A 25,660-nucleotide genomic window follows, 5' to 3' on the forward strand; every position below is an offset into this window, starting at 1 on the left:
TTTCACATCTTGCTTTAACCCATATTTAGTAATCTGTGTAGCACCACGAGGTGGTGGCTTACCAGGAGAGATCTTAACCTGCGTCTGTCTCGGAGAGGAGAGGCATGGCGACTGCCTGAGGCGTTTGCTTGACTCTGCTTTCTTTCTCCCACAATTCTGTTCTGTCTACTCCGCCTACCTAATTTTCTGTCCTATTAAAGGGCCAAGGCAGTTTCTTTATTAACCAAAGAAAGTAACACATAGATGGATGATCCTCCTCCATCAATACCTCTAGGCAAAGTAGACCTGCTCATTCAAGGGTCCTACTCTGCCCATGAAGACAGGTGGGAACAAGACATTCTCGGGCTGTTGGTTCTGTGAGGACCTGCCTTAGAAGCGTTGTCCATGCTGCATCTTTGATAGGCAGTTGTCTCCTTTACCCATAGCTTAGGGCCACATGAACATGGCCACTTTCTTAATCACTGTTGCAAGACAGATGTTTTCTCATAATTTGCAATTCTCTCTGTGAGACTGAAAAGCTGTTATCCTCTCCTTGACTTGTTTAAATAAATAGTTGTTGGAAAAATTAAACGTAGAATGTTTTGCCAGACTTGTCTTTGGTAGTTCTCTGTCCAGAAGAAAATCTGTATTCAATATTTGGAGAGATTAACTGAGTAAAGAGCAGGTACTTCTGGTGTGTCAGCAGTGTTGCCTTCCAGCAGGAGGCACTGCCCCATTCAAGGCTCAGGCCTGAGTAAACCTAAAATGACGCTATAGAACACCTTCCAACACAAAAGAAACAAATTACATTTGTCTTCCTGATGCAATTAACTTGCAATATTTAAAATTCTTAGCTACAGATGTAAAAACTTTAAATATCTGGATTGATTCTGTTGTTTTGATGTTTTAGTATTGGGAAAATTATTTTAGAAACTATTTATGAGGTTAGATCAACAGTTAGCTGGTAGAATTTGTGTGTGTAGAGGTCCAGTTTCTGTGTCCCAGGATCAGGCAAACTTGGCTCTCCCAGCAAACAGTAAGGGCTGAGGCCACCTTGGGTGGTAGAGGTTGAGTTCTAAGCAGAGTTTAAAAGACCAAGTATGTAAACTTAGGTTTCTCTATACTTGGCTAATGGATTATTATCTTCTGAAGGCCTCATCTGAAAGTTCTGGCCATAAACGGTCATCTAGCTGGGGACGTACATATTCCTTCACAAGTGCCATGAGCAGAGGCTGTGTGACAGAGGAGGACAACACCAATGTGAAAGCTGGGGCCCAAGCTATGTTGCAGGTATGCTGCTATCAGGGACATGGTGGAGAAGACAATTTGAACATTTTGTTTAATTAGAGTAATGTCATATGAAGTGCACTGCTATTTTGAGTATCAGGCAATAGAGGACCATTATGTTCTAAGTTTTTCTTCCCATCTACAAATGAAAAGTATTTTTTTCTAGTCAAAAAAAAAATGTAAGAATTGGCTGCAGGAATTTTGAGAATGATTATTTTATAGTGAATGTGAAGTATATATGATTTATACCCTAAAGTGTCTTCTGAGGACATCTGAATAGTTATTTGGATTTTAATTTGTAAGACCTTATTCCCTGTGTGGGTGTGTGTGCAAGCACACATACACACAGAGAAAGCAAGAGAAACATAAATAAAAATAAATCTTAAAAAAAGAATAAAGATGATTTTACTCTTGTAGCTACAGAGAACATTGCTGTAGCTCATCGTTATGGCCTTGACACAGACACTCAGAGGGGTCCTTGCCCTTTGTCCTGTAGCTCTTTCCATGTGGACTGCAGTCATCCTGTAGCTCTACAGCTTGAAGAGTTGCTTAGTGAGGATTTACGCTGTTTGTTCTTATTGTATTCAGTAACCTGTCTCCCGAGTGCTGCTCCTGGGGAGAGGGGCTTGATGGAGGTCTGATGAGAGTGCTCTGCTGCTGCTGGGGATGAGTACAGTTTGGATGTATACTTTGATTGTTGGGTGTTACCTTAACTGGTGCCAATACAGTGACAAGTATTCATGTGTTAGCTTCTTGAGGCTATTATTAAAAGTAAAAGTTAGTATATGAAGATTTTTCATTAGGGAATGGGTAGAATTTTCAAATTCTTGAAGGCAATACATGAAATTAAAAGTCTTTGTATTATAGTATGTTATTTGTGACTTACTCATATAAAACATTGTCACTAAAACTGCTGTAGTTTGTTAATCAGAGAATTCTTTGTTTTCTTTTTTCTTTTCTAATTCAAAGCCTTATTTAGATTCACACTGTGTTTGTATCGGTAGTGATTAGTGATTCTTTTTCCTATAAAATTGGGACATGAAACTTTTTTCATCTTACAAATGTTAAATCTTAAAGGCTGTCATCAGTTTTTTATGTGTGTTGGTTAGAATCTGTCTGGTCAACCTATATGTTTTATTTGGGATTTCCTCCACTAAGAAGCCAGAAAAGCTGGGTTTGTTCCCACCACCTCATTGCTTATACTATTTTACTAAAGGAGACTTACTAAAGGATTATGCATATAGATAGACAGAATCCATATGATCTATTTCATGTGTACCTTTTGCTGAAATATATGTCTTTGTACCACATGCATACCTGGTGCTAAGGCCAGAAAGGACATTGGATTCCTTGGAACTGGAGTTGCAGATGGTTGTGAGCCACTGTATGGGTGCTGAGAATCAAACACAGGTCCTCTGAAAGAGCAGTCAGTGTTCTTAAACACTAAGTCATCTCTCTAACCCTATCCATTTTAACACCAAGTTGACAACAATGAATATCTGAAATTGATGGGCCACTGGTGTCATCTTATGAATGCTGATGTGTTCCTTCAGTGTAGAAAGCGGTAATTTACTGTCTGAGAACTGGAGTGAGTCAGCTCTGCTGAGACAGAACAGAGAACCTAGATCCCAAAGATCGGGTGCCGAGCATAGAATAGTCATCTGACTCATTGTTTCTTTGTAATATTCTTTTATCTTATTATTCGCTGAGACTCTTGTTTCTTGCTGCATAATAGATTTCTGCTATTTAAAAAAGCCCTGCAGCAAATAGTAAAACATTTGCTATACTGTGTGAGGACTGAAGTTTCGAGAAGCCAGTTGGGCTTGGCAGCCCGTCTATAATTCTACTGCTAGGGAAGCAGAGACAAGAAATCCCTGAAACAAGTTAGCTAGCCAGCTAAACAGAAACTGTACTGAGTTCAGGGAGAGACCCTGATTCATTATGGAAGATGGAGAGGCAGTGAAGAAGACACCTGATGTCAGTTTTCTGTTTTGGATCTCCACGTGCACATATGTTCAGCTCCCACTCTCACAGGAACACAAACATACAGACACATACCATATGCACTGCCAAAGAAGAAGAAGAAAAAGAGGAAGAAGAAGAAGGAGGAGGAGGAAGAGGAGGAGGAGGAAGAAGAGGAGGAGGAGGAAGAGGAGGAGGAGGAAAGGAAGGAAGGAAGGAAGGAAGGAAGGAAGGAAGGAAGAAAAAAGGAAAAGTCCTGATCCTAGAAGATGTAACATCAACCATGTGTCATTGTCTGTTTCCAAGCACAGGGCTGCTCTCTGCTCAGTCGTTACGCCTCTTGTGGACACTTGCAATATTCCATCAGGAAGCAGGTTTCATATACTGTGCCAGGAACTTCTGTCAGTAAACCCACTTGGTTTACTATAAATTGATTCTTATTTCTCCAACTTGATGTCTTAAATTCACCTTAGAAAAACAATTATAGCTCTGTTGACTACCCACGGGCCCCTTTGACCTTCTGTCCATTCCAGACCTTCTCACCCTGACACAATGGTCCTTTTTTTTTCTAATTGTCGCTGTTGTTTTATTGTTACTGTTAAAAGATAAAACAAGTTCAAATATTTTATGACTCATGACTAAAGTAACAATGTTTATATGGAATAGTAGAGAAAGGCCTTTTAGGTGTCTACCTAGGCAGTTCTAAGGGGTGAGCTACAGAACCTGGATCATGTGTTGGTGTCACTTGCTGTCTTGAAAGAGTCTGTGAAAATAACTCAGAGGGACTCATTGGTCATATGATTAATTATATTTTCTAATGTAAAATTGTTGGCTTTAAGGTCTTTCTTACCAATGCTGCAAATGTCTTTTTGCTGGAGCCATGTGCTGAGGTTCCCATGCTCCTGAGAGAACAAGTAGATGCTTGTAAAGCTGTTCTGATTATTTTTCGGCGTATGATAATGGAACTTACAATGAATCAAAAGACATGGTAAGTTTATTTCAGATTAACATCAAACAGCTACCTTTCCTTTATGGTATAATCAAAGAGTTAAGGTTTCCATTTATCAAATGTCTTTACAAAACTGACAATAAGATAAGCATCTCCCCCTTGGCAGCTTTTATGGATTGTCGCAAAGGGAACTAACTACCCAGCACTTGGATAATTCGTTTATTTTCATTACTGTTTGTAAAAATGCTCTTGAACAGGAGTTAGTATTACACTACTTAGTAGTGGATTTGGCCATTTTAAACTGTTATCAGACAGTTTTATGATAAATGGTGTGTGCTTTGTAATATGATTCTTTATAAGCTCAAGTTTTTGTTGTCCCAAAGTGCTACAAACTTGAGTTTTATTCCTTTAACTTGGTATTTTAAATTTGCTTTGTCAAAACAGTTCTTTTAACTAATACATTATCAGAGTGACAGAAAAGTACAGTCAAAAAAGTATGTCTTCACTGGTTTTTTCCATCCCTTTTTTTCTTTTGGTGTTTTTCTCTTAATTGTGTTCTTTTTGGTTTTTCGAGACAGGGTTTCCCTGTAGTTTCTAGAGCCTGTCCTGGAACTAGCTCTTGTAGACCAGGCTGGCCTCGAACTCAGAGATCTGCCTGCCTCTGCTGGGATTAAAGGCGTGCGCCACCACTGCCCAGCTTAATTGTGTTCTTAAAGGTAAAATGTGTTAGATGTTTTCCATGCCTGTCTTCCATAGTGGATAACTCCACATCACCCTCAGTGTTCTCAGTGATAGACCAGCAAGGCCATGTCTTCTTCCCATTGTCTTCACATGTAGCCTGTTTTAGAAATGCCTCTGAGGTCTGCCTGGTATGCTCATATTACTTAGCCACCTGTAAAATACTACAGGTGCCCTTATATCTCCCATTCTAGAGCCTTGAGGCTACTGCGGTTCTGTGGCAGGGAAATCCTTTCTGCTTTAGAAACTTTTCTGGGACCACACCTGTTTTATAGATGCCCTAGAGCCAGTACAGTTGTCTGTCCACAGTAGGTGGAAAACCCTAAAAAACGAGGGAAGCGTGAGCTATTAGAGACCATAGGCCACCAAGAGGAGGGAAGGGTGGACCCAGAGGAATTCTGCCTTGTAGAAAGTTCACAAATATCAAAATGAAGATTTGAAAGTATAAATTAAAAGGTCTTTAAATTAGTATTCTTACCAAGTCAAGTAGCTGTTAAGTTTGGAAACGTTACACCCATGCTCAGTGTGATGTAAACCCAGCCCGTATCATAGTGGTCCGAACAACCCTGTGGGAAATGCTCTCAGCTGGATGATGCTCACTGTACCACAGCTGTGTGAATAGTATTTCTCTGTTTCTTTTCTTAGAAAGTGATGAATTCTGTATACATTGTACAGCAAGCATTACAGTTTTTATAGTCATTTTATTCTGATGATAAAGCAAATGTTTTTTCCCTTTAGTAATTTAGAGGTTTCCAGATACATGTATAAACAGACATTTGTAGAAATAAATAAAAGTAACTAAACATGGTAGATAATAGAAAGGGGCATGATCTGCTTCCCAGACAGACTTTCTGAATATTTAAGTTCCAAATGACCAATGCTTTCTTCCCCCACTTTATCCTCCTCCCCTTTCTTTTCTCCTCTTTCCTTCCCTTTCTCTCTGTTTCTTTTGTTTCCATTTAGTAATTAACTCCTGAGCATCTATTATGAACACACAGTGGTGCACTAAATAACATGTTCCACTGTGACAGGGGCCTGGGTATCCTGACTGTGAGTGGCAGGCCATCTCCAGCTCTGTCATTTCTTTTCTCTCTTCTCTTTAGACTTGCTGTCCTGTGCTGTGCACATGTGTCTCTAGATCAAGATGGTGCATTTGTCTTCCTCCTCCATTGCTGCATGAGTTCCAATTGGTCTTATTAAAAAAAACCCAGAGCCAGATATCAGAGCAAATGATGAAAGATCAGAGAGAAAGGAGCAAGTCAACTCTTACCTTATTAATTCCTCAGCCGAAAAGGGGCTGAGCTCCTGTCTTCTGCCTGATATTGTTCTCTCTGCCCAGTCATATCACTTTCTGTTTGTCTGTACAGACTTCCAGACCTCTATGTTAACTAGTGGCTAACTCTACCCTCTGATCCTCAGGCAAGGTTTATTTGTTAGAGCGCAAACAAAATATCACCCACTCCATATTTCGGTATCCGTAAACAGTGCAAAACAGATGGCATAGAGTGCTGGGAGAATGATGTTAACACTTTAGTAAACCTGGACTAAAAGCCCAATGGAGTCAGATACCAAGCGAGCAGATAGTAGATTCCCAGAGGTCATTATACCACGAGAAGGTTACTGAGATTCTGCATTGTCCGTCCACTGCGTAGACACAGGAGGAAAGAAACCACAGATCCCTTTTTCTGACCTGAACCAGACTGCTCTGTCATAGTGTTCCTTTTTTCACCAGAGAGTAGGAAGAACAAGAAGAAAGTAGTGCACGTGAATAAATGGTTAGGGCTCAAAACCTTACAAGAGCCAGAGTGATTTCCTTAGAGAATGCATGAACTTCTTCTCTATTCAGAAGATAATATATTTTCCATCCCTATATAGTCATGGATATAAGAAACATAACTTGGCTATGTAAGAAAGAAAAAATGAACTTCTGCTGTTTTATACACCAATGGTCATAATTAGCAGTTTGATGTAAAGTCTCCTTCTGTAAGACCGAGCTATGGTGACCGCAGCTGTCCCAGGTGTGCTCTGTGGTTTAGGCAAGATCTACCAGGCACAAATACACTGCCCATCAGTGTTCAGTCCTGACCTTTCCAAATTCTTCCTCCTTCCTCCAGGGACCACAGTCATGCAGTGTTATTGGCTACCTGTGTCCTCATAGGAAAGACCAGAGTCAGTTTTGTTTTTATCACAAAGGCAGATGGGGGACTCTACAGGTTAAGTAACAAAATTGTGGAGAAAGTCAGAGTCCTGTGTAAGTTCTGTCTGGCACAGCAATTCCCTTGGTGAGTGCCCTGGTGTGCTGCTCCAACTGGGGGAAACTATCTTGTCCTCCTTCCTGCAAAGAGAAAAGTCAGGCTGGGAGATGTCTGGAAGATGCCATCCTGCCAATTGGCATGGACGTGGAAAGCATGTTTGTAGAAATGTGGTAACATAAAGTAGTTCATGTGGATAAAATATGATCTTATTGTCTAACTGACACCTAGACTTTTAATACTTTGAGATAATACATGATTATCAGTGTTGTGACTGCAGAGGTCTCATACCTATAAAGTGCTTTGGAGATGTGATTACTAATATGAGCTTTTGTTTTGGGTGGCCCAGGGAACAGATGTTGCAAATCCTTCTCAGGATAACAGAAGCTGTCATGCAGAAGCCAAAGGATAAGCATGTAAAGGACTTGTTTGCCCAGAGCTTGGCAGGGTTGCTCTTCAGGGTAAGTCTTTTTTATTAAACACTGCAAGTGCAGAATTTGAGCAGACTTGGCAAATTAGTTTTAATTACTGAGATTTTACATGTTATATCAAATTAACTTTGCATTTTTAGAAAATTTCCTTCTTAACTTTGTTCTAAATGTTGTGTTCTGGTTTTCATAGTTAACATTGGGTTTTTTAGGCTTCCCTTTCTACCATCTCCTTCCTCTTGGTTTTCTTGAGAGTGACAGGAGTTGAGCATCCTAGTTGGGGAGAAAACTAGATTGACAGTTACAGGATAAATAGAAATATGGAAACAGCATGTAAATTTGACATCCTTGAGTCAAGTAACTGTATGTAAAGCCTCAGACTGGATGGAGTGACTGTGAGAGAGAACATTTGCATAGGGGGATGAAGGCTTCTCTATGCTTGATAGAAGAGAGCAAGCCAGAGATGCTGAGCAGGGAGGCCCAGTTTGCTGAGGGCAAGGCTAGAGTAGATTGTTCTAGATGCCCAGGGAAGTGAGCAGAGCCAGCTGACCTTTGGTTCTGATAAGATGTGGGAGGTTGAGAATGTTCAGAGAAAGTCCAAAGAATTGAAGTCTACTTAAATCAGGAAGTGGAGGTAGCAACAGTGGATAAGGCTTCTAAGGGCTCTTGATATGGAAGGGAGGGGACAGGAGAACTATCTGGAGGGGATCAGAAGCATTGCCTGTGGTTCTTGGGCTGAGCTGTATCTAATTAAACACTGAGTGTCAGTGCTGAGGGACCTTGACTTTGATGAGATGTGTAACTCTAGAAAGGCCAGCTGACTCTCTGCAGGGCTCAGACTAAGTTAGTAGCACAGCCTAGTGCTGAGACCATCACTCTCACTTCCTTTTGGAAAAGGGTAATTGATTGAAAGGCTGTCCTACTTCTTTGTTCCTCCATCCATCCCCCCTCAACTAGCTTCGAGGATTTTGCCCATGTCCAATTATGAATTTTGTTGATGATTTACAGGTCTGTATACATGTTTGTGACACTGGCTATGACAAATTCTCTAAACTGTGAGAAGTCATCTCCCTTCTGCCTCCCATCTTTCCCTCCTTCCCACCTCCGTCCCTCTCTCTCTCTCTCTCTCTGTGTCCCTCTCTCTCTGTCCCTCTCTCTGTCTCTCTCTCTGTCTCTCTCTCTCTGTCTCTCTGTCTCTGTCTCTGTCTCTGTCTCTCTCTCTCTCTCTCTCTTCCTCTCTCTCTCTCTCTCTCTCTCTCTCTGTTTTATTTTTGTTATTTGAGTGAAGGTCTCACCTGGCCTAGAACTCACTGTGTAGACAAAGCGGGCCTTGCACTTACAGCGTGCCTCAGCTGGAACTAAAGCCAAGTGCTACCACATCATCCCTTTATTTTTTATAGCTTAGTAAAGTGATTTCCAGTCTTGACGTCTTACTACACCAAGACAGCCATCTGGCTTTGTTCGTGCTAACAGAGCTGCAGCATAATGGGAGGTGATTTCTAGTGACTTCTACAGCCTCTACCCTCTCCTCTTACTCCACTAAGATTATATCTAGTGATCTAATACTGGGTCAGTTTTATTACCCTAATATTTTATTGAGCATTTTTGTTAAGGCTAAAATGCCAGTTTCTATCTATACATTTTTAAAATCATGGCTTCAAAAGTTCAAGAATATTACCAGAAAGCAGTAAATTAATAATCTTCATATAATAGAAAATATTGATCTAATAATAAAATTGGTCCAATTATAGAGCAAAATTAGTAATCATTGATTGACTTCTTTTCATGATGATGTGCTACAGTGCCTTTGGACTGCCCTGAATACAGCAGGTGGATAATTGGGAAGCCAACCAAGGGATCTGTGCTGGACATAAAGACAAAAGAGTACACAACACAACAGTTAGAAGGGAGTGGAGCCATAGAAATGGATAACCAAAACCCAGGTGGAAAGTGAAGCGCTGTCAGAAGGAAAAATTCAAAACCACCTGACTGGGAGATGAGGATGTAGGAAAGTTAGACTTCAGTAGAGGAAGGAGAATGGCTGTGAGCAGAGGGGATAGCTACTTCAAAGAGAGTATATTGGTTTTTAAAATGAGGAAGAAATACAGCATGTAGCTCAGGATAGTCTGACTTAATAGAAGCACAGGATTCTGAGAAGGAACCCAGAGTGGGACTAGGAATGCCCCCTTGGAAGACAGCACAGATGGAGGTGACGCTGGTTAAATGCTGTTGGACTGAAGGTATTGGGGGCTGAGGTCGAAGGGAGTATCATTTAATGAGTTGTCTTTGATTCTGTATCAAGCCTAGCTGCTCAAAGTCATGTAGCACTTGAGTTTAGAAGATCACACATAGAGGAAGATGTCTGCCGTAGCCTCTCTGGTGATGGCAAAGAGCCACCTTCAGAAGCTGGGTAGTCACTGCACAGAGGGTTTTATGTTCTTACTGATATTAGCAGCAGTGGCCATGTACTTTAGAATAGTATTTCCTCAGATAACTCATCTAACATAATTCAAATCCTCATTATAGTTGGTCAAAAGTAAGAAAAACAATGAAAAGGATTATTTTTTTTTGGTAAAAATCATATATTTGGTTGGTTTCAGACACTTATCGTGGCTTGGATCCGAGCAAACCTCTGTGTGTACATTTCTCGGGAGCTTTGGGATGACTTTCTAGGTGTGCTGTCATCCCTCACAGAGTGGGAGGAGCTCATCACCGAGTGGTCCAACATCATGGACTCTTTGACAGCAGTGCTCGCAAGAACTGTGTATGGAGTTGAGATGACAAACCTACCTCTAGATAAATTAAGTGAACAGAAGGAGAAGAAGCAGCGTGGCAAAGGTATTTATGCTCTTCCAGGGCAGCTGCAGTGGTGTTTATTTATACGCCCAAGCCATTAATGCATTGTATTTTATAATGAGTTGAACTAGTCGCATGGTGTCTTTGGTTTTTCGAGACAAGGTTTCTCTGTGTAGCTTTGAAACCTATCCTGGAACTTGCTCTGTAGACCAGGCTAGCCTCGAACTCACAGAGATCTGCCTGCCTCTGCCTGCCGAGAGCTGGGATTAATGGTGTGCACCACCACTGCCCTGCTGCCTCATGTCTTTTTAAATGCTGGTCATTAGTTTATGATTCCTATTATTTTGTTCCCTTAATGAAACTGGTGACCATCTAACGAGACTGTGGAAGAAGAAAAATGAGAGGGAAGTACTGATAACAGGAGTAACAATGACCAGTGCTTTGCACATGGACTTCATCATTATGATAGCTCTTTTAGATAGTTCTGTGACACAGATAGAAAACCCCAAATACAAAGACTTTCTAGTGATTGACATCAAAGCTAGTCAAGTCTGGCCCAAGGTACTACACTGCTCAGATTCATTCTGCTGCCTCCCTGGAAAGTGGAGGAATTCGAAGTGCTTGAGATGGGACCCATTTTGGCTTTATTGTGCTTTATTAAGCTGTTTTCAGAAGTAAAAGTAACACTTGAGTTGTAAAACAGTGGAAGTTTCTGTTGGAGATTGCAGTTGGTATCTCCTTGTCTTCATTACAGTTCCTAAGGAGTGTAGTACTTGAGTTAACTTGTCGACTCCAGCTTATACTGTGAAGACTAGAGCTGGCTCATTCAGACACGTATGGTACATATTAAATGGAAAAGGAAATAGGATAAAGTGGGAAGGAGCTGCGGGTATGGTTAAATGCCAGAATGCATTCTATGGTGCCTTATGGGCTTGATAGGGAAACAGGGAGAGATGACTTTGGATATGACCTTGATGTTCTCAGGGTTATATCAAACAGAATCATAGAATGCAGAGGTAAAAACAATGGGTTTCCTTGGGTGACAAGTAACTTCCTTTGGTTCTAGGACCTGAAAGGCATCTTTCCTTCAAAGCTTTGTCAAGTTACACATGGTCACAACAGATTATGTTTTAGTAATAATAAACTTATTGTAGACTGTATCAGTTGGTTTTTGCTATGTGACAAATCACTCCAAGACTTGGTAGCCTAACATAGTCACTGTTAGTCTGATTCTATGAGCTGATAACTTGGGTTGCATGTTTTCATTTGATTCACTCTGTGCTGTGGCCACTTAGGCTGCTCTGCTTCTAGGAACTGACGGCTGTCAGCCAGGGCCGTGAGTGTGACTCTGCTACGTGCTTCGTCATCCAGCAGATTGGCACATGCTTGTTAATACAACGTTACAGAGTAGATTTTTCAGGTCTCACTTACTTAGTTTTACTACCAAAGTATGATGAAATCCAGAGTCAGTGAGAACAAAGGATGTGGATACAGGGAAATGTGAATCAATTCTAGCAATGTGTTAACCATATACATGGGCTAGGGGCTGGCTTATGATGTGTTCATTGATGTCTGAGAATAGTTTGCCAAAGCCCCAGTTAGTAAAAGCAGCTAGAAGCTGAAGCAAAATAGCTTATTCTTATAGCATTCCACTGGAATGGCTTAATCCTAATTTAGCTCTAGTCTGTGTAGTGCAGTAATTTTCTAACATTGCTTTAGCAACAGGTTATTTTTTTCTTCACAGTTGAAATTAAACAGGAATCTTTAAAAACACACACACACACACATACCAGCCTAGATGTCCTTATTCTCTTCTGGATTTCTCTTGCATGACTGTTCTTACAATGGGAAAGATTGGTTAATATGTACTTTTGCATGTGGAAGTAAATACTATGAATATACAATTTTCGTGAAGCTGCTGGGAATTAAAAATACTTTGGTAGCAAATATTTTGAGGTTACTGATGTATCTTCCTGAACTGCAGCACAAGGAAGTGGATCTTAATTTGCAGCAGGGGAATCTGCTGGTGCAGTGTTGTACGTAGGCCGTTTCTTGACTGCTGGTGATATGTAATTGTATGATTGCCATTAAATTCAGCTTTTTGATTGTTTTTCTCATCTTACCCTTTATCAGGTTGTGTTCTAGATTCCCAAAAAGGGGCCGCTGTGGGTAGATCCTTTTCTCTCAGCTGGCGTAGCCATCCTGATATGACAGAGCCAATGAGATTCAGAAGTGCTACCACATCTGGAGCACCAGGAGTTGAGAAGGCCAGAAATATTGTTCGCCAAAAAGCAACTGGTAAATATTTGTTTAAATATCATTAGACAAAACTAATTGCTATTTAAGTAAATTTATAGGAATAAATATTTTAAGGTTCTACTCAGAATTTAAATATTAGATCTTTTATTAAATGAAATCTGACAATACCTTTTCAACTTTCTGTCCTGCTTACTTCTGAAGTCTCAGGTTTTATTATTTATTTCTGAAGTCTCTACTGTGAAAGGGAGCATGATAAATGCACCTTTAGCCTCAGTGATGTCATTGCTAGGCACTGTGCCTTGTAGAGTGTGTGATAACTGGTTCCAGCAAAGGAAAGGAGGGTGACACTTGGCTTTAGGAATGAATGGAGACATTCTCGCATTTTACTTCTTTAAAAATATTGAACTTCCTATGTCTGTAGATGCTGCTTTTACAGTCTATTTGAACTACTACTGTTACTTGGTTGAGAATGATCAGACAGCTTTGTTACATTTTACTATGGCAAGAGACAAATCTTTAAAAGGGAAGCTGATATTCAGAACAAAGGCAATAAGGATCTCTCTTCCCTTTGTACTCTGATGTAGGATTGAAACAGCCTTTATCTCAGTTTCTCTCATCAGCAGCACCATGCAATTAGAGTTGGTAGTCAACAGCTTCAGAAAAGCTTAAATAGGTTCCTCAGGCCATAAAACAAATGTTTGTTAATTTTAACATATTTTGTTCATTGTTAAAAGCCTGATATAGATGGTTTAGCATCCTGTTGACAGTTCCTGTAATGTCCTCATTATTTATGCCTTAGCATTTATTGGTAATAATCTTTTTAATTATCTTCTCCACCTAGTCTATTTCTTTTTCTTCATTCTGTCTCCTAAAAAGAAACTCAGTTTCAAAAAACATTCAGCACTGAGGATGCCCACTGAATTCCTGTCTCAGTTCAACTTCTACAGCCTTCCCTGCCATCATGGGATTCTTCAGTGAAAGAGATCAGAAGCATGTGGAAGGCAGTGTCCTTCCCAAGCTGTGCTTATGCTGCCTTCGCACCCTTGAATTCCAAGTATAAGCACTAATCCCCAAACACTGCATTTTATTTATATGTGTTGGTCAGCAGCAGATGCATGCATGTCCCATATGATACCACAAATCTTAATTCCCACCAGGTGTTTTAAACCAACTGTATAGTAGAAGCACCAACATGCTTTAGAAAACAATCAGGAAAGGCAGGCTGTGTTTCAGAATGTTCTCAGGTGTTTGAAGGGCCATGTGACATTGGACAAACCTTTTTCAAAAGTTGTGTAAAGATATTTGTGGAATGTGTACTTTAAAACTCTAAGGTTGACTTTTATAGAAGTTACTAAATTTTAAAAGCCTAGAACTCTTTTATTTTTGAAAGACAATGAAAACTGTCAATTATACAAGTCTATTATATTTATGCTTTATATATACACAAGTATTCATGCATATATATACATTTCCTATTGTATTTTATATCTTTTAAAATGCTAAGTGTTGTAAATCAGTTGTTACTTTTTAATGGTCATTGAAGATTTTTGTATTCCTTGCGGTTTAATAAGACTGTTTAATATTATCCATGGGTAATTTTACTTAGTTTTCTTTTCCTACTTTTTAACAAAGCCCAGAGTGTTTTCCCTATAGTTTGAGTGTATAGAGGAGTTTTCTCTGAGTGCAGTTCACTGAAATAGTTCTCTGTTCTTAGGAGAAGTTAGTAGCAGTTAGCAGTAATTGTGGGCTAGCCACTCAAAAGTAGCTTTGTTTCTTGCATCTCATTAAGAGCGGGTTAAGACATTCACATAACGATTCACCCCACAGATTTCAGTTAGTTAAAGCAGCCGTCACTGACGGTGACACCAGAGAATCAGAGTGTAACTGAAGCAGCCTGGCGTGGAAAGGTAACTCTGGCCCTGGTGTCAGTGATGGTGAAAATCCAGAATATAAACTGACAGTGACCGAAGGCAGTCTTAATTGCCACATAAATCAGCCAGTATTTTACATTTTTAAAATGCATGGTGATCCGTTTTGGGAAAAATGTGCAATCATTTGATTTATAAAGGGAAAGATCTCTAAACAGTACTCAAATAAAATATTGTCCATATCTTGAGATAAAGAAATCTTTTCTACTTTGACATTTACGTGGTTGTTGCCCTTTACATATTATCTTACACACACACATGAGTTATATAATAATCTCATTGCTAGAAATGCTGATAGCAAGGAATAGGGGAAGAGACAAAGTAAAAAATTTGTTTCAGTTTTTGCAAGTGTGCCACTATTATGTATAGTTTTGTTCCACATATACTTAACAGAGGTACATAAAATAATAATATAACAAATAATCCTTTGTACTTTGATTTTAAGGAAAGATTCGTTTTTATTAATTTGAAGTATGCTCTCTTTCTCTTTGTTTTTATTAAATGTTTATTTAACCAACAATGTATGAGAAAATTGAAAGTTGAGAAACTTTGGCTTTATTAAATGTGAAATACAGTATAAAAAGATAGTTTTCATAGATATCTAATAAAATATCTGATTTATATATTCACAAACTTCTGTGACATTTAGTTCACTAAGCAGTTAGCTTTTAAATACAGTCAGCTCTCAGTAATTCAATTTCTGAATTATTTATTGCTTATTAGAAATTTTTTTGTCTTGGATCAGATTTTCTATTTCTCACTGGTCTTTGTATGTGTACCATTAGGAACAGATACTACTAAAATGTAATAATGGGATGTGCTTCACCAAGCAACCCAGACATTATTTAGATACACTCTGATATACAGCAGCAAAAGGAAGGGTAATGCATGAAGCATTCCCAATTGAAATAAATTTTTGGGTGGAGTGACCATTCTAAGACATCATCAGTGCTTGGCTGAAAGTTGGCTGTATTTAGAGACTGTGATTAAGTACTCTAATTTTACTGACTTCTTTTAATGCTTAAAATGGCTTCCTTTAAGTGTTTAAAGTAATTGCAGCACCATAAGAACTTAGAAATGGTGAAAGGTCTCGCTGTGCTCTGATGTAATGTTACTTTATCTCTCCTGGAAGCTAAGCGAAGCCAGTCTATCAGCAACTGTGTCCACCTCTCTGAGGCTTTGCCTGCCACTAAAAGCGTCCCGCTCCTCCTTCATACCGTGAGCGCTCTCTTCCCTGGTCTCTCTTACTCTTCTTGCTCTCACAGGCTGTCAGGTACTGTAATGCTGTCTTGTGTGTCCATCCATGTCCTCAGGCTTCTCTCTCCTGGCCTAACTCCCCCCGCCCCCGTCACACTCAGGAGACTGCCCTTTTCACTTGTGTTAACTTTTAAAGGATATTGATGGTTGTTTTTTTATAGTTCATGTTTGGTAGCAACTAGGTAGCCAAAAATTCTGTAATCTCCTGGTTATCAGAACATGCTGATAATTGAGGTTCTAGTTAAAACACAACAAGAAAAAAAGCTAAACTGCTAATTCCTAAAACATTTTTGTTCTTAGATTTTACCCAGTTGAAACTGGATTTAGTTCTTGTGTGTTTTTTTTCTGATGATATTGTAGTACCTAGTACAGTAAAATGAATGTAGTTAATCATAAACCACTGTGTATCTTGACATAGCCAGGGTAGGGTGTTTTGAATGAACTTGTCAGATAAATGGTGAGAGTGATAAACCCTGGTTTGATGTCACATTGCCCACACTGTCCATGCATCAAGATGCCACACTGTGTACTAACCACTGTATGCAATTTAATTATCCTGTGCCAGTTGTAAAGGGAGGATATTGTAGTAGCAAAAGCAAGTTTTCTCATGTTTTTCCTAGCCACTCCTCAAAAGAAGTTTACTTTCTGCTATTATATCTACAAAGAGATATTTTTAGTCATTTTAAGATGAACTAGATCTTAACTAAGAGGGAAAGGTTTTCATATTCCTTCTGCATTTTGAGTTCTGACACGTAGGTTAGGAATTTTTAGATGTTGGGAATAGCCTAACTACAGTTTCTGTAGCACTATTGTAGTTCGACAAAGCAGAATTGAAGCATAGTAAAATACCAGGAGGGAAGCGTTAGTTTTAACTGGTACCGTTGCCTAGAAAACTCTCTTCAGTGAACACTGAATTTCAAAACAGCGAGAATGGCATTGAAAAGGGCCACCACCAGTTAAGTTGCTGCTTGAGCAGTGAATGCTTGGGGATCAGATTTTCCAGAAAGTGTACTTCTTTTAAGTAATGAGGTCTTTGAAAGAATTTGCTATGTATTTGGCTGTTTGACACCAAAAAGAAATCTCTTCATGTGAAAAGTTTTATTCCCTCACTTTTTCACTTTTCTCACTAGTTTTTCTGGAATAAGTTCTCAGAAAAATTCTTTTCTATTTATAGCTTCATTTTTTAAAAGTTTTGTTCTTATTCAGGGTCGCTTTTTTACTTACTCAAATATTTGGTCCTTATGTGTGCGTTCATGGCTCCAGCAGAAATTGAGTGATTTGCTTCAATAACTGTCAGTCAGAGATGATTTGGCAGCATCTGGAGACATTTTGGGTTGTCACCATAAGATGGTGCTATTGGCATGTAGAGGGTAGAAGACAGAGGTGCTGCTAAATACTCTGCTGAGACAACCCTACTCCAGAAGATAGTCAAGCCTCAAATACCAGTCGTGCAAATACAGCAAGGCCTATAGCGCTGTAAAGTGGAGCAGGCTGGACCAGGTCTGCGTCTTCTTGTCTTTGCCATCTTCTTCACTCCTGGTTTTGTAGCAGGGCAACTCTGAGACAAACTGGTGCTGCCATTTCATCTGACAGCTACAGTAGGGAATGTCTTCTCAGTCTGACCCCGGTTGTCCTTTACTAGTTCCATTGATACCACTGTCCCTTGTGACTGTCCTGTCAGTAGACTAGGCCAAGACAAGTGTTTACTGCCCTAGGAGTTGATGTCCTTCCTGACTGGCAGTTTGCAGCATTGAGTGGGTTCTGGCCTATCTCTGAGTGGATGGGTATCTCCTGCTAAACTGGCTAAATACAAGCAGATCTTTTAATTTTCCTTTCTGGCCACAAGTTGAACATTTTTTGCATTTCTTTTTGTTTTCTGTTTCAGTGGTTGCTAATTTTGTTTTTATTGGTGGCAGTGGTCCTTGTTTTGGTTTCTAATCTGTGTGAGCTGTCAGCCCACCAAAATTATAATAATAGAACCAATAGCAGCAGATTTGGAGATGCAGAAAGCAGTGGTATTTGAATTTCGGTAGAGTCAAAACACCCACTTCCATTAATCTGAGTAGTTGCATTGAGAAAAAAAAAACATGCCCCTGGGAAGTAGGCTTGCCAGCTGGGGAGTCTTCTTTCTCGTTCATGAGAACAGTCCCTCTCCACTGTCTTACACTGTTAACTGCTTTTTGTGTTGGGGCATTGATCAGTCTGTAGTACTTTCATGCTATACAAGGGTAGATTTTTCTTTTTTGGGGGGAGTATTGGAGTGGTTATAGCTAGCAGATTGACTGTCTTCCCTTATCTTACCCTACGGGACATTAGGGCAAGCGTTGCTTAGATGCTTCTGTGCCTTGTTCATACGCTCCACGGTGTGCTTCTTGTTAGAACCTGGCTCAACTCACTCTCAGAAGCTCACCTTGTGGACATCTAAGGTGTCAAATGGATAGATTCTCCTGAGCTCTTAGAAGGCAAGTTGGCTTCGTGATTGGTGCTTTTCAAGCTAGGACCTTACATTCTAACATTGCTTGTGCAGCCTTGTGCAGGAGTTGAATGGAACAGTATTTTGTTTTTTGGAGACAAAGCCTTGCTTCATTTAATAAGATGGAATAAGGAAGTCTGCAATTAAAGAGTGAGTAAAAAGGAGACAGACATCTGGAGAAAATAGAAGCTAACTGAAGAGCTTGCACATTTAGTTCAGTCATGCCGACTCTTCGTGGGGAAGAGATGCGGTCCTTATGATCATTTTGCTGATGTTTTCAGTGGAGCTTTAGAAAGCAGTGGGTTAGTGATGGTGTTGAGTAACTCTGTCCTCAAGAGACAGGAAAGTTAGTGCTTTTAAATCGGGTGTTATTGGACTTCACAGAAGATAAATGAACTTAGACTCTGAGGCAGAATTAAGCACTTCATAGTGATTGAAACAGAAATTGTGTGACATGCAAAACAGGATGCATCGAATCTGAGATTTATTGTATAATTGTTATGTAACTCAGATGTTCTTTTTCTGTTTGACAGGCAAATCCAAGTCTTTATATTTTATACCAGTGTTAAAATCATTTTCATTAGTTACAAACGAGCAGCTCAACAGGACGCAGTAGAATGGGAGCAGCCTTAGCCCAATGTTTTCTTCGACAACAACATGTCAGCAGAGGGAGCTCAAGAACCGTTAGGAAGGAAAAGGTGTTCAAGTGTCATTCTCTTATCCATTTGCACAGCGCTCTTATTGAATACAGATAGTGTGGCACACACAAAAGCCCATGAAATGTACACCTTCAAATCAGCGAATTGGATTTATATTATGACATAAGAATAATTGTAAATTCTTTTTTACACATCTTCTCAGTTGACAGTTAACTTCAGGTGTAGACCCTAACAGAACACTAAGGTGTGTGGCTCTCTTCTTCCTCTCACTCGTCTCCCATTCTTCCATCCCTGCCATTTCCGGTTCTTTCTACAGCCTTGGACTATCTCCATCTGAGAAGTCCCTCTTAACAGTTTTGCAAAAACAAAGCCTTAAAAGATGTATTAGGCCCGCCTGTTGGGAAGGCAGACAGCTGGTGGGAGCAGGCTCCTGTCCTCCGTCTGCTGTGTTGAGGACCAGTGGGGACACTCTAATTTGGAAGCCATGGTGCTGTGGCTGTGTTGCATCCCGCCAGATGGCGATGTTCTTTATCTTTAGAAAGATGCTGCCAGTGTTGGCTCAGCTCTTATTTACTTCTGCTCAGAACCCAGAAACTGGCATCCATCAGTGTTTGGCACCAGGCTTCAGAGAAAAGAAAAAAAAACAAAAAACACTCCTCCCTCTGTCCACAAAAATGGGCCCTGGCCAATTATTTCTCAGATAGTTAGGAAGCTCTTGGGCTCCCTCTACTGATACAGGAGCGACAAATACAGTATCTTCATTTAGCCATCTTGCAAAATTAGAATAAGAAGGTGACTAGAAGGGCTGGTCCCATAGTGTTGAGGGGCCTGATGCTAAAGAATCTAGAAGACTTGCAAAAAGAGCCTAGTCTTTGCTCTGGGATATATAGGTAGACTTAAAATAAACACATATGCCTTGAGTATCCTCTGTGGAAAAAATGAATAGCTCTTTGCTGCTCAAGAGAAGCACTAGGCAGAGATGGCCTGGGAAAGATGAAACTGTCTCTTCATGCTCTCTTAGCCTATGTTCTCTCAGTTTCCCATTAAGCATCCATCTTTTTTTTTTCTTTTTTCTTTTTTTGGTTTTTCGAGACAGGGTTTTTCTGCAGCTTTTTTAGAGCCTGTCCTGGAACTAGCTCTTGTAGACCATGCTGGCCTCGAACTCACAGAGATCCACCTGCCTCTGCCTCCCGAGTGCTGGGATTAAAGGCGTGCGCCACCACCGCCTTGCTAAGCATCCATTTTTAAACTGTGTTTTAAGATGATAGAACTTTGATTCATAGTTATGACTCACACAAAGCTCATAGATTTGAGCCTTGTATAATATAATAGAAAACGGAATTTTCATTTGGGAAGGAAAAAGCAGAGCAACAACCCTTTGTGGAAATCCCATACATTAAACTCAGAACCATCCTGTGCATGCACATCTCCTTAGCTGGAGTGAGCCTTTACTGTGGGTTATGTGCAGATGAATGAGCTGTATTGGCAGTAAATCCCCATTCCAGATGAGAAACCAGTGACATGGCCAATTGAGATAATATAGATTGAGTTTTGGGAACTCTCCTCTTAAAAGTAGTAAAACTTTTACTGCTTAATTTTTTTTAATTTTGGAAAATATGGTGATAGGTGATATGGGTGTAGGGATATGAAATTTTATGACAGCATCAGTGAGTTTGGAGTCTAGTGTAGAACTGAGCAGTGGCTTTGCATGCTGAATGTATAGCAAGATGTATAGTGGTATGTACTTGGTGCAGTACTGCAGTAAGGAATAGGGAACCTGACTAAGATTCGCAGAGGGGAGTGAAGAGCAGGAGAGGGGGGGGGGTAGTAGCAGGAGCCAAGAGGATCAGTATTGCTGAGGCTAGAGAGAGTGGGAGCTCTTAAATGATGATTGGGGAGCAACTTGTGAGGTAGGGTTGAGACAGGCCAGGTGGACTAATGGCAGACACAGTTACACTTTCACTTTAGAGGGGCCTCTTGGACAGCCATGTAGAGAATAGCAGAAAGGAGACAGTGGCTAATTACCAGGCTTTTCTGATGATCTAGGCAGATGATGATGCAATCCTGAGACTACAGATCTAGAGTGAGTGGGTAGGGTGCTGTGGCTGGTCCTAAAATGAACTCTGAACTTTAGAAATGAGCTAGAAGGGAACCCACTCTTCAGGGGAATAGAGGATGTAAAATATTAGCAAAATTATTTGGTGTTGAATGTTCATCCTTGGTTTTCCATTTTATACCATGTGGATCATTTTTGTGCTTAGTAACTAGTTCAGATCTGCACAAGGTAATATGAGGTTTAAATAGCATTTTATTTTGCACAGTTGTGCATTAGCTGTTAGAAGGAATAGTACATTCCTGTTTCCTTTCATCTTTATTTAATGTTGGGGTGTTCCAACTGTGCTTTCTCAAGTATTATTTATCTGTCTATGCATTTCCAACATGGTTGAGTTACCCTTCCTGCTAGGAAATTTCAAATGACTCAGTTATTGACCTTTTTTTTATGTGTGTGTGTGTGTGATTTTCTTCCCTCACCCTTTTCCTTCACCTGGAAAACAGATGGCTAATTGTAGCTTAAGAAAAATGTATCATGGAGCGGAATCTTAGTGTTAATAAATATGGATGTTTGGTGATGTGCATGCAGATTATCTTACTGTAGTCTGGCTTCTAAAAACAATATGAAACTTAATGTTTAAATCAGTTAAGTGTGAAATGCTTTTTTAAAAAAATCTCCAATCACAGTCCTGTGTTTTGTGTTAATGCTTCCAGAAGTGGAGGAATTCCAGCAGGCAGAGAGTACACCCACAGCCGACTCTGATTATCTTGTGGTGGGACAGCAGCAGGTCCCCCGGAGCAGCAGCACCTCTGACATCACTGAGCCTTTGTGCTCAGATTCTTCTCAGGGTATGTGGGATCTTCAGTTGTTTGTCTGATCCACTGATTGATTTTGAGATAGGGTCTCTCTCTTTCTCTCTCTGCCTTTCAGGCCAGAAACTCTGTTGATGAAGCTGGCCTCAAATTTGGAAGTTTCCTCCTGCCTCTGCCTCTCAAGTACAAGGAGTAATTACCCTGGTGCTGACTGAATCCTCAGTTACTAGTGAAAAGCTATAGATGTGGGCTTGGGATAGGGGTAAGCTGCAGGTAGTGTTGCTTATTACATTTATTTAAATATCTACTTCAAGGAAGAAGGGGTCTTGCATGTTATTTATGTGTTGTTAGTGTGGGTGTGTATATATGTGTATATGTGTGGAGGCCAGAGGTTAACCTGAGCTATCTTTCCTTGATAGCTTTCACCTTACTTATTTATTTATTTTGAAGCAGACCTTTTTGCTAGTGTGAAAGCTTACCTGTGAGCTCTAAGGAGCCTCTTACCTCCTCCTGTTCTGCCCCAGGTTGCAGCCCCATGCTGCCTCATCCAGCTTCTTGCATGGCCTGGGGATCTAAGCTCAGGTCCTGATGCGTGCACAGCAGGCGCTTTGCCGTTGAGCCATCTCCCCAGCCCAGGTAGTCACCCTGTCATTTGCCTGTAAGAATGGGACTTCTGGAAGTGAAACTCTTCCTATTTAACATATTTATCTGATACATACTCCTCAAGTTTGGCATGCCTGGAAACTAGATAGGAGTCTGAAGTGGCTGGAGTAGGAGGGACAGAGAGTTCCCAAAGTGAAGAAACTTTGCAGTAGGAAGAGCGAATGGCAGTGAGGGTCAGGCATTGGGAAGAGCTGAAGGGTTTTGGGCACGAAGGCTGACCAGCTGTGTGAAAGTTTATTAGCAGCTTGCAGGCTTCACTGAGGTCAGAAAAACCCCTAGAGCATGCATGCATTGGGTTGGTCTAGCTTTCCACAGTACCAGGGTGTGGAAGGGGAGGAGGGAGTCAGTTGTTACTGAAGCTGCAGACAGATTAGTGTATCGTATAGTGAAAAACACTTTTCAGGATGTACAGCATCAGTAAATGTGCTGCCTTTAGTTCCATAAGTCGGTCACTTTATTCCATGAATCAGTCAGAAAACATCCTGCCTTGTTTGTCAACAGGTTATCATCCTGTGTCTTCTAATATCAGGGTCAGCAAACGAGGAGGGAAACTTTTCCTTAAAAACCCTCTTGAAATAAGAAATTATAGCAAAAAATAAAGCTGAGAAAAGATATCTGAAAATTTTCTACTCCTTAAAGGCTTTTGTGTGGATTATTAGGGATATGGCTATATACTTGGTGGTAGAATACTTGTCTAGCATATAGGAGGCCACAATTTTAATTCTGAGGACTACTAGGAGAAACAAAGAAAAAAATATCCCTTAAATATTTGGGAGAACCCACCAGTTGCTTGAGGTTTTCCTATAAAAAAGGCTTTCAAATCCTTTCAGATTTTAACAAACTTCACCTGAGAGAAGAAAAGCTCCGGGGTTCTAGTGCACAGTACAGTGTGCTTCCTTTCTGAAGAGCTCAGAAGCATTGCTTGGTTTCTAACAGGGTCTCCATTAGCCCAGGCCGGCCTGAAACTTGCAGTGCACTCCCTGGTCTCTGGGGGCTAGCTTACTGGCATGTACTACTATGCCTGGCCAAGAGGAGACAAGTACTCTGCCCATGTGGGTGTGTGTCATAGTACATATGCTGCTTAAGATGATTTATGTATGTAGATTTCAAAACAGCATGTTATATAAGATAAACATGCATTATTTGCCAAGTAAAAATTTAAATTAAGGGACTGTGATACTACTTTGATTTTCTGAATTTGATTTTGATGTTTTTCTAGAAACTGGTTCTATTTGTTAATTTCTTTCAATTTTATTGGCTACAGATTGTTATTCATATGCTTTTATGATCTTTTCTTAAATCTTTGCTGGCTATGTGGCAGTATCCCCTTTTAAATCATTGAACCTGTTTCTGCTTTCTTGTGCTAGTCTTTCTATTCAGGCAACCCAGAGCTGTCCTGTTGTTCTCTTTCTGTTGCTTCACAGACCAACCCAGGCAGATCTTTTGTCAGATGCTGTCCCCAAGCCCACCTCCCCAGGGTGATGTGTCATATGCCCCTGTCCAGCATAGTGGACTAACTGGCCCTATAAGCCACAGTGAACAGTGTTCCATTTGCTCCAACTGAAGCTATCTATGGGCTATAGACCAGGTCTCTGTGTAGACTGGGCCTGTAGATGCTGCAGACTCATAATTCATGTGTGTAACCTATGACATCTAGATGCATGGTTTATCTATCTGTTTCTGCCTCTGCCAGTCTGCCTGCCTGCTTACCTATCTGTCTATCTCCTATTTTACCTTCTGAAACATTCATTTTATCATTTTTACCCCTATCTCTAGGTCAAAAGATAGAAAATTCACAAAATTTGAGCTCTTCAGAACCCAAGTCTCTTCAAGAGAGTAAAGAACATGTGAAACAAGAACATGAAGGAATAACAGTAAGATTTCCAAGAGAAAATCTCTCTCGTTATAACCAAGCATAAATTATACCATAATAATGAATTTATTGCTGATAGTTTTAATATTTTCCCATTTAGATTGATTATAGGTCTAAATAATCCTTAAGTCACTTAAGTTTGTACTTGCTTTCTGTGTAAAATACAGTCATTCTACAAAAACTGGGTGGGGGGAGGTTAGCATGAAATAGAATTTGCTGGCTGGTCTCATGTTGTCCAGTTCACTTTGAGCAGGTGTACTTGCCTGTAAATTCTTCATTTTAGATTCCCTACCTGACACAGTATTCCTAAAGATTTTGTGTGGTTTTGTTTTATTTTGTAAAAAAGGCATTTATTAAAAAAAAACAAAATATAAAACATAAAGAAGAAATGGCCTATAACTCATTCTTTCAGATAAACCTGTTTGTGATTTAAAACAGTATATATTTATAGAAAGCTTAGATATAGAACATATGAGTTCCTTCCCTGCTCCTATCTCTTTGGATGATAGCAGAGTTGAGTTCCTGTGTTTTTATGTTTCAGAAAGACATGTGTCAGCTTTTCTGTGTAGATCTTGCTTTTCATAATGAAGCAGATCCAGATGAACCCATTTCTGCCCAAGCGCCAGAACAGTTCTGGTTCTGTTGCTTTGGCCACTAGTTTTGTTTTGTTTTTTAGTTCTTTGCTTTTGCCTCCCTTCACAGTGACATGGTGTTGGTTGTGTTTTACATACATTTACATGTATGTGGCTCCAAACAATATATTATTTAGTTTCTGGAGCTTCTGAAATCTCTGTGGGTACTGTTGTTCTTTCACTCACTCAGTTGTATGTTTGCAGAATTTCCACATGGTATTATGTAGTACTTGATTCATCTGAGTTTTCTCTGCTGTGTGATATTCTACTATGAATATATCACTTACTTTTCCATTCTTCTGCTGATAGGCATTTAGATTCTTTCCAGTATTTTAGTTTTCTAAAAAATATAGCCGTGGACTTTATCAGACTTTTCTCAATATCCCTCCATGTACAAATGTTTCTCTGTGTGACTGTCTAGCCATAGACAAATAAATTATACAATCAAAGATTCTTTTTCTCTATATGATAATGCTCCTTTCCCAAATGTTTGTAGCTGTTTTATCTCTACCAGCAATGTAATGAGTCTCACCAGCACTTTCTCTTGTCAGACTTTTGAAATTTTTGCAGGTCAACTACATGGAAATGGGATGACTTATTTGAATTTCTTAGATTACTAATAAGGTTTAAAGTTTTTGTGTTGATTGTTTGTATTTCATC

At 39.9% G+C, this 25,660-nt stretch overlaps 1 protein-coding gene across 3 annotated transcripts in view; it reads left to right on the forward strand.

The window, feature by feature from the left end:
• Positions 1-25,660, forward strand: part of Ralgapa2 (Ral GTPase activating protein catalytic subunit alpha 2) — a 264,147-nt gene that overhangs the window by 73,539 nt on the left and 164,948 nt on the right. For all 3 annotated transcript variants that reach the window (XM_038329480.2, XM_038329479.1, XM_038329481.2), the window contains 7 exons: positions 1,132-1,269; positions 4,068-4,216; positions 7,517-7,628; positions 10,196-10,433; positions 12,525-12,689; positions 21,734-21,868; positions 24,272-24,369. In XM_038329480.2, the coding sequence (XP_038185408.1) occupies positions 1,132-1,269; positions 4,068-4,216; positions 7,517-7,628; positions 10,196-10,433; positions 12,525-12,689; positions 21,734-21,868; positions 24,272-24,369 (1,035 nt within the window). The remainder of the gene's footprint in view (positions 1-1,131; positions 1,270-4,067; positions 4,217-7,516; positions 7,629-10,195; positions 10,434-12,524; positions 12,690-21,733; positions 21,869-24,271; positions 24,370-25,660) is intronic.

This window comes from Arvicola amphibius, chromosome 5 (genome assembly GCF_903992535.2).
Source record: "Arvicola amphibius chromosome 5, mArvAmp1.2, whole genome shotgun sequence".
Lineage (NCBI taxonomy): Eukaryota > Metazoa > Chordata > Mammalia > Rodentia > Cricetidae > Arvicola > Arvicola amphibius.